The following is a 9,963-nucleotide window of genomic DNA, read 5'->3' on the forward strand; positions in this document are numbered from 1 at the left end:
GTATTTGGTTGAGATTAGACGTGTTCAATGGGACTGGGATCCTACAGAATGAAACAAAACAGATGTGGTAGCAGGAGATTTTTTTTACTTTCGAGCAAGCGGTCATGCCAAGCATTTACAGCTTTCATTCCTCCTTCCTTAGTAACTGCCTGGCCAGGGTCACGGTGGTTTAAATTAGGCTACTAGTTTGTTTACATTTTGGGAAACAGAACCAAGATTGTGTTACAAGATTATTACAGATGGTAATGGTAAATGGTCTGCACTTATATAGCGCTTTTTTAACCTTAGCGGTTCCAAAGCACTTTACACTTGTACTCATTCACCCATTCACACACACACACACACCAATGGTAGCAGAGCTGCCATGCAAGGCGCTAGATTGCCATCGGGAGCAACTTGGGGTTCAGTGTCTTGCCCAAGGACACTTCGGTATGTGGAGTCATGGAGGGTCAGGAATCGAACCGCCAACCCTACGATTAGTGGACAACCCACTCTACCACCTGAACCACAGCTGCCCACTTCCTGTTTGTACAGGAAGGTACAACAAAAATAATAACTGCAGAAGCAAGATAAAAAAAACACACACACACAGTCCTAAGTACATCTCTAGTTTTGTACCTGAGGTTGAGGAACAGATACAGATATAAAGATACAGATAGTGCCACTGTGTTACAGCCCTACACTATACACTGTACATTATTCTGTACATTACATAGTGCCACTGTGTTAAATCCTTATACTGTACATTATTCTGTGCTTGTCCAGTATTCTTGATGGATGTGGTAGATGGGGGCTGATTGTTTGGTTGTTATGTAAGTATCTATGGAATCCTATATCAAATCGATGGATCCTAAGTCTCACCTGTCTGATTGACCAGTCCGGATGGTGCCAGTGCGTTCAAGGCATGTTGAAAGCATCTCCTCTTTGCCCAGAGACACCTTCACGCTGTCATTGCTTGTTGAGTTCTGCATAATCGGTAGATTTTCCCCATGTAGGAGACCACGTGTGCTTCCGCTACTGACTGGTGGTGCCTCGAGAGTGCAAGTCTGGATGGAAGTTGTGTGTGGGTTGGAGATTATGGTGGAGTTCTTCATATTCTCAGAGGTGGTGACAGGGGTCGGCTTGGTGCCTGGTTTACTCCCAAAGAGTCTTGTGATTAACAAGTAGATAAGGAAGAAAGTGGAGATACTGAGATATGACAGCTAACTGAGCCACTAAGTATTCAAATTAAGCATCACCAGAACTTAATTTGTTAAAGGTATAATACAGCTGTATTTTAGGGAACACACACTGTCCAGAGGTCTCTCTGGCTCTTTATATGCAGGCTGCACATGACTGTACACAAGGCCATTTCCTTTCAAAGTAAAACATGAGATAAGAAAGACAACATGGCTAGATAAGTTAAAAAGTGACCCCTTTTTCTCATTACTTCATGAGTTGCCTGGTCGATAACATAAGCTTATCTTAGGTCTGGTTCACCGCTGATACACAAAGTAATCAGTCCAAGCCCAAGCAAATACTGGACTCCAACTCTCAGCTTCTATCATAACCCCTTACCACTGCTGACTAAATACATGCCAACCTAAACAGTCAAAAAATCTAAATGAGTCAAAGGATTTTGAAAGTTCTCTATAGGTGCATTCACACCTACTAGTCTGGAATCCAAATCAGAGCAAAATTTGCTACTTTTGGTTCGTTTGCTAAAGAACTACACCAAAGACGAAAACACACCAAGGTTCGATTCAAATTGACTAAACAATGCATATGAGAAAGTACCTTAGAGTTTTCCACCCTACTGGTTCATATGATTTGGACAGTGCTTTTTATGGCCTTTGAATATTACGGTTGGTGGTATGATCAGACTTTCATTCAAACTGATAGTAAATGTCTAGTAGGGTAAAGTAGTGGTGAATACTGACTTTTAAGTGGAAGACGGTGAACTCAGGATGCTTTTCAAGCCTTTGGACCAAAGCAACTTATTAAAGGTGATGTCAAATAACTAAAGATTAAATCTAGGACCCTAAGGGCTTCACTCGGCTTTGTCATAGAACCCTACAACAGAGGGTTTTCCCTTCAGAGAGTGTTCCAAATATAATCTGTTTAGGAAGCTGGGAACCCTAACTATCCAATGAAACCTTGAGCAATCTGATTTTCTAAGAATCTAGAAGCCCCAGGATTGTACAGTTTATGTGCCATTGTTTACACCTTATAAACTCATCAAGTGATAGCAGTTGAATCAAGAGAATTTTAATTTTTTTTGCCTTTGTCTTCAGAATTGGAGTTTGACATTCATTATGTAACTGCAGATGTGCAACATAATTAGTGCCAACTAATTTAGTGATAACCTGTGCTTAAGAACCACTGACATTTTAAGTTTTTGGAATTGCTAGTTTAATATGAGAAGCATATTTGTGAGGAAAAGACTCACCTGCGCAAAGTAGGAGATGACATATCCGAGCTCTTCCCTCCTGCCTGTCTACCTGGCTGGCACTGAGCACCACCAGTGGCTTTATTTAGTAGTCCCAAAGCTAGGCTGTCCGTGTCCGAGAACACTCCCTTCTCCCGGTCTGTCTGGTTGGCACTGGCTCTGGCCAGGCTGCGGCTCTTTGGGTTGGGTAGCGTGGCTGTGCCTTTGCTAATGGGGCTAGCATCGATGGAGCGACTGGTACCACGGGTGGTGCCCATGCTGCTGTTGGAACGACTAGGCCGAGGCAGACTCCGGTACTGGAGGGTGGTTCGAGTACTCGGTGGAAGGTACCCGTCATCGACACTAGTTTGCTTGCCCACTAGACGCGATGAGCCAAAGCCAATCGACTTAGGGAGCTTCCCCATAGTGGCAGAGCCAGTTGTAATGACAGCACCGCTGGCAGTTACTGTTGCTCCACTGGAGGTTTTCTTGAAGCCGAATGTGTTGGTGGGTGTGTGGGAGCTGGAGCTTGAGCTCAGTTTCTTGCTTTCATATGTAGGTATCTGTGGTGAGAAACGAGTTTTCTCTGACACTTTAGCATCGTCTGTTTTGCCTGCAAGGAGATAAACATCACAGGCTATGAGCTGTGTTTTCCCATTAACAGATCATGGTAGCATGAACTGAGTTGGAATATGCCTGGACCTATGGGCTTCACACTTCACTGATGCTGACAAACCTATCGTATGCATGCTGCAACTGCCACACGTTAAACAATGTAAGTATTATATCGTCAGATCAGATGGGTATCGATGTGGGAAGCTCTTGTCTGCTAGGTAATACCTCACATGAAGGCTTGTATTTTTACTTCTAGAATGTAATTTAATAACAAAAAAACAGACTTGACACTGTCAGACTACTTGTCTTAAAGAAAAAAAGCATATCAAGCCTAATCCTTTGCTAACTGTTTTTGCCCATTAAATATCTTTCAAATTATTTCTTATCTACTCCCATAAACTGAATGTTTTACAAATGCTTGAGACAGCTCAAAATGATTTATTTCATAATTATTTTAGCTTCTTGCTACTATTTTGCTTTTACCCCAAGCATCTATGTCATCTGCTAGCCATTGTTTTATGTTTTGTTGAACATACCATTACTGTGGATTTTCAGTGGGCTGCAGTTCGTTGGAGTCGGAGTCTTAGTCCTTGGACAGGTGATACCCAGTTGGGCGCTCATGCCTCGCCTCCAAGAACCTGTTTGAGATATGGTATGCGGTTTGCGCCCGGTCAAACTGCGCTCTGATTCATCTGAGAAATCAGATGGATTGCACCACTTTGAGCTGGACTCCATCTGAACGCCTGGGTCCGAACAGCCGTCTGGGCGCCTGAGGTCGTCGTTCCAGGTGGAGCTGCATCCAATGGCAGAACGCTTCTCTGCGTCTGTCTGGAGCTGATCAGGAATAAAAATCTATGAGAATTTCCAAAGATCATTTTCCTTAGCCAAACTACTATAGAACAACAGCTTAAAAATATCTGCTGGAGGTGAGGAAGTGATTTATTCCATCAGCACATTAGAAATGAGTCATGAGAGCAGTGTTTTTAGCCGGATATTAGCAGTAACGGGTAATTTGTGTCTTGCATCAACATGATCAAATGTCATTGCAGGTTTAGATGATGTGGTGCAAAGCAAAGCGGGAGCTCCCAGACCCCTTACATGGCTTGTCAAATAAACAGTGCCGCTATATCTCAGCACTTCTTCAGACCTGGCCAAGATTACATCATCCTGCCTCAGAGCAGGTCATTGTTCAACTGCTACTGAAAATACTCATAAAACATCATTGCCAGGGAAAGAATTTTAATGGCCTCCAGTTGTTATCAGGCCAAATCCAAAACACTGTTATCTCAACACTAGCTTATAATAAATTCAAACTCTGGCTCATTGGGAAGGAATGAGGGAATGCAAGGGAACTGATAGAGAGATAGATAGCTAGATAGAGAGAGAGAGAGAGAGAGAGAGAGAGAGAGAGAGAGAGAGAGAGAGAGAACAAGAGTGAGAGAAAATATGAAAGAAAATGGAAGAAGAGTGAAAGAGGAGTAGAGAGAGAGAAATTTGGAGGTGAGAGGTGAAAGATTTTTGGCTTGCATCTAGGTTTGCAAGTGTTTGAGTTTTAAATCATACAGTATGCTGGCACTCAGAGCAACACCTGAGACCGTGATGCCAGGAAAATCTAAACATGGAGGTGTCTGTCTTCTTTCTGATCGGAAAAGGTGTGTTACAGGCATTTCTGCATTATAAGGACAGAGGTTCATCACAGTCAAGCATTTTGTAGACAGCATAATCAAGACCAGTGGCTGTAGATAACATTGACATTCTCTGTGTCAAATATATATAACTAGCTATCCTACTAAACATGTGGATTTGTGACTATTTAACTAACAAACCAGTCCACAACAAGGCCAGCGGTACAAGTCCCTGATGCAACAACATCACACAGATGGATTGTGCTTGTCTCCACTGCACCAGCCAGTTAGCCCCGCATATGCTGACCTGCCCAGACCTCATAATGGAAGCAGGTAAGCCAGTCAGATGAATCATGCTAAAAAAAAAGTCAGCACATGTACCAGACACAGTTGCTGATAAGAGCCCACCAACGTTTAATCCACTAAGTAGCACCACCATCAAACCTCCACCAGAGCAGCTCTGAGGAGATCAAAGCCAGGTGTGTTCTGTATGTAATAACAAACAGTGATTAAATTCAAAGATTAAAGTGAGAACAGTTAAAGGTTTACGATGCCTATCATGTCCCTAAACCCAAATCAAGTTTCCACTGATGACCAATCCGAGATAACTAAAACCAGCAGTAAGCAGATGGAAGCTGAGACCACATGTGATTTCATTGGGACTCCTTAGGCGAATGAAACCAAAGAGTCCAGATTTGTGGTTTATTTGCCTTCAATTGTTGTTAATGTTGGTGATGGGAATTCTGGCTCTTTTCAGTGAGTCAGATCCTTTGGCTCAGCTCACTGATAAAAGCTGGCAATTTTGGCTCCTCAATGGCTCATTGGCATTTTCTTTCAAGACCGTATCACAAAGTAGACAATATTATGAACAGTGATTGTTTTTTTTTTTGGCCTAACTATGATTGATATCGTTAGCCAGATAACCGATCACCTCACCTAATACACTGATTACATAGAAATGCATCTTTAACCTTCGTGTCATGCTGCAGAGAATCAAACACCCAGCTCACCAGTCATGCTAATGAAGGTTCAAGGTTCATATATTACATTTACATTTACATTTATTCATTTAGCAGATGCTTTTATCCAAAGCGACTTACAAATGAGAAAATGCAAGCAAAGCGATATATCAAGCAGAGAACAATACAAGTAGTGCTACCATACAAGATCCATTAATTGAGTTCCAGAAGAAGCAAAGCGCGCAGAGTAGAGGTGTAAGAGCCAGAGAAATTTTTTTTTTATTTTTATTTTTTTATGGGTTGGTTAGATGTTCACGGAAGAGGTGGGTCTTTAGCTGTTTTTTGAAGATGGTGAGAGATTCTGCGGTCCGGATTGAGGTTGGAAGTTCATTCCACCACTGAGGAACAGTTATATGTGAGTTAGCTCTCATGGTTCACCCAAAAGAGCTGACTGAAAGAGCAAACCCATTTACAAACACCACACAAATGACTAGTTGATGTACTCCAGGTGAACTCGGGACAGAAACAAAAAAGTGAACTGGGTATCAAAAATGCATTGAAACTTGAAAAATGACCTTAAAAGGAAAACATGGTGGAGCAATGTTCTAATGGGCCTGCATGATCTGACCAGCTAACAGCTGCCAAAACACAGACTGAGCTGGTCATGCTGGTCGACCATCCTTGCCAGCTGGTAAGTAATTTTCCAGCTTCCTCATTACTTGGATAAATGTTTAGAATTACTGTTGTGCTTTATTTATTTATTTATTTTAAACAACAACTGGTCTATGAAGTTGCATTAGTAGAGATAATTTAGAATGATCTTTTCTAATTATCCAGTTACTAATGATCTCTTTTAATTATCCAGTTTGACCAACTCAGCCTGAACGTTTCCAGCTGGAAGTCGATCAGACCAAGCTGGATTTTTGAACGTTCGCCCTACAGTGAGTTTGAATCCAGATGATCGCCATCTGTGATTGTCCCTACTCTCAGTATGGGCATTCCTCTTTCCAGGGTGCATACAGAATATGTATGTATACTTATGCATAAACAATAGATTTGTTAGCGTTCTCCGAAAAGCCTATTGAGCAGTTATGTACTATAGCATTGTGTTGCATTCTAACTTTTGCTTTACATGTCTTGGAGGAAGCACATACTGTATTACCCTTGACCATCCCAACTTAGAGGCTGCTGTGTGATGGTGAAAACTAACTAGTGGGCAATTACAGTGATTAAGCTGAATGGAAAATGAACAAAAAAAGCGTGACTTGTGAAAAATAAAATCAGTCTTTGTTTACAGTGGGCTCCACTTTGGTTTTAGTGATCAGAAACTACCTCCGCTGTTACCCTGCCTTCTGAGGTTTGGGGTAACCTTGGTTGGCAATTGAACGTGGAGTTAAATTGTCCAGGAGTAGGATTTTCAATGGTCCAAATCTTCTGTTTTCTTTCAGCCTATAGTTTATGAACTCTAAGTGACAACAACAGCAGTCTGTTTCCTATTACAATTCATGTACATTCAGGCTTAGACAGTTGATCCAGCATGATGTGATGTCTGTGCTGTGTTATTTCCTTTGCTGTATTACATGTATTATATGTACCAGATGGGTGCATATAAAGAGGACGTGTCTGGGAAAAGAGGACATCTGGTCATATGCCAGTTAGGCACCAGTGAGTTATCAATTAAAAAAAGGCGAGCTACACAGCATAATTACGTCCTAAAAATTTTGATATTTGATGCTTTTGACACAAATCAAAGCCCATATTCCTGCAAGATGGTGCTGGAACTCACTTTGACCCCTTCTATTTGGTATTCTGTCTTCACTAAAAATGCTGAGGTAATGACTTTTCTGCAGCTATCAAGCCTTTAATTCAGTCCTCTGTAAGTCACAGCTAGTCCAGCCCAGGTGTGTTATCTAGCACAGGTGTGTGTGTATGTGTGTGCGGAGCAGGTACAGAATAAAATGTGGACCATCTGGTCTTTGAGTATTAGATCGAGGTCTAGGTATAGTAGAACCACTTGAGATTTTTAGAATGATTGGCCAGGGTGTGATACTCAGTTTTGTCCATCACTAACCTGCTCTTCTATGTCCCTGCGTGGAGCAGATGGAGTGTTGACGTAGGAGCTGAGAGACGAGCTGGTGTTGAGTTCATCTGTGTCTAGAGCGTCGCTGATCCCACTGCTGACTGAACTGCTGTCGTCCCAGCTTGGAGAGAAAGAGAGAAAAAAAAATGCAGAAATTAATCAATAAAAATTCAGTTATTTAACAATAATATTGTTTACATGCTGTTTTTATGAGCAGTAAATGTGACTCACAAATTCACAGGAGATGAAAATGTTATTGCTTCTGCAGTCTGCTTAAGGGAAACTACTACTTGCATTTCTACATACTTGTGACATTAGACCTGTTTTTATCCTTCTAAAACCATTCATTTAACTCAACACAACCTTTTTTTTTTTAAACAAGACCCAGCCTGTCAGGATCCAGTAAAATGTTCAGCAAAGTCCTCAGCTCTTGTCAAACAGGACAGGTGCTGTTTCTGTTCCATATGAAAGCTTATATTCACTCTGACAGATGCAGGCAGATAAGAATGGTCCACGTTAAGTCCTGATTTAATATAGCCTATATATAAATCTGCTGTATGAAAGATCAGTTAATTCAGTTAATTGTCTCCAACCCTGATCCAACTTAAACCCCTGTCCTGTACATTTTGTTTGTTTATTGTTTTCCATACTCTCATACTCACACTCACATTAGATTCTGGGATTTGTAATTAGCTGATAATTACAATTAATTGGTTGTGTTAGAGCAGAGGAAGCAATAAAATATGTAGAACAGGCATACTCCAGGACTGTTAAACAGCTGTTTAATGCTGATAACTAGTGAGGGTTTTTTTGTGTGTGTGCATTTCAGAAGTTTCAGACAATTCATTTATTCATTCATCTTCAATAAACGCTTTATCCTGGTCAGTACTGTAGAGCGTATCCCAGGAACACTGGGTCTGAGGTGGGAATGCACACTGGATAGTACTAACTGCTAGTCTATCACATGGCACCATGCACACACACATACATTCACACTCTCATCTACGGTACATCTAGAGGCAATTTAAAGCAGCCAATACACATACTGCCTTGTTTTGCAGAGGTGGTAGGAAGCAAGAGAACCCAGACGAAACACACATAGGTACAGGGTGAATACATGCACAGAAACCCAACACAGTCAGTAACCCAAGCTCAGGATCGAACCGGGGAGCCAAGAGCTGTGAGGCAGCAATGCTACCTGCAATGCAATATTCTGTTAGGGTAGCTTAATTATAATGATAATGAGTCTTTATTAGTCACATATACATTACAACACAGTGAAATTATGTTTTTCGCATATCCCAGCATGTTACGAAGCTGGGGTCAGAGCATGATACAGCGCCCCTGGAGCAGAGAGGTTAAGGGCCTTGCTCAAGGTCCCAACAGTGGCAGCTTGGCAGTGCTGGGACTTAAACCCCCGACCTTCTGATCAGTAACCCAGAGCCTTACCAGTCAAGCCACCACTGAATATTATCGATAAAGAAAGTGTGTGTATAAACAGAACTAAACACTTAAATGAGCACTAATTAAAATAATAAAATCGTACCAACTTCAACCTCCACCCTAACAGAGTTTTATGATATTCTTAAACTTTGATCTACTTTTACTAGCATGAGGATATTTTTATTTTTATTTTTTTTGCATGGACCCTAAAAGAACATCTGAAATCGTTCAGGATAATAATTACTCAAATTACTCTGCGTCAGCCAGTATTGCCAGGGCTGCAGTTTTATATAATTAATTAACACCCTCTGACCAATCAAAATCAGGAATTCCAAAGCAATGTGGTACAAATGATTTTAATTATTGTTTTTTATTGTTAAAAAGTGGGCTGGGTATACAAGAGGAACATGTTAGACCGGTATCATGTGACATGGCTCTTATCCTACCGTGTAATATACAGCTATACTGGATCTCCATCATGTAAATAAATTGTTTGGGCAATCCACTGACTAATCCATTTTGAAAAGATGTCATTTCGGACATCTCTAGTTATGAGTCTCTATAAGTTATACACACAATTCATCAGACAAGTCAACAATTTCGAAAGCATTTCTTGTAAGACAGAGCATTGTAAAGTTCACCATATACTGTATAAAGACTCACTACCACTGTGAGAGCCAGTAAAAGGTGTGAATTAGTAGCTGCACATGCTAGCGTGAAGAACACGCTGGTTATCTAGCCACTGAAGCGGTTAAACGTATAACAATGCTAGCTTATGTCAACAGCTGTGCTAGCTGCTAATCCTGTCCATTAGTCAGAGGTTTTCAAGCACAA

The 9,963-nt window shown here is 41.2% G+C and overlaps 1 protein-coding gene across 1 annotated transcript in view; it reads right to left on the bottom strand.

Moving 5' to 3' along the window:
- The window catches only part of nav2b (neuron navigator 2b), a 106,746-nt gene that overhangs the window by 27,659 nt on the left and 69,124 nt on the right, over positions 1-9,963 (bottom strand). The window contains exons 12-15 of the mRNA XM_053682374.1: positions 7,678-7,807; positions 3,559-3,856; positions 2,429-3,020; positions 862-1,149 (exon numbers count right to left, since the gene is read on the bottom strand). Coding sequence (XP_053538349.1) covers positions 862-1,149; positions 2,429-3,020; positions 3,559-3,856; positions 7,678-7,807 — 1,308 coding nt within the window. The remainder of the gene's footprint in view (positions 1-861; positions 1,150-2,428; positions 3,021-3,558; positions 3,857-7,677; positions 7,808-9,963) is intronic.

Source organism: Ictalurus punctatus, chromosome 8 (genome assembly GCF_001660625.3).
Source record: "Ictalurus punctatus breed USDA103 chromosome 8, Coco_2.0, whole genome shotgun sequence".
Classification (NCBI taxonomy): domain Eukaryota; kingdom Metazoa; phylum Chordata; class Actinopteri; order Siluriformes; family Ictaluridae; genus Ictalurus; species Ictalurus punctatus.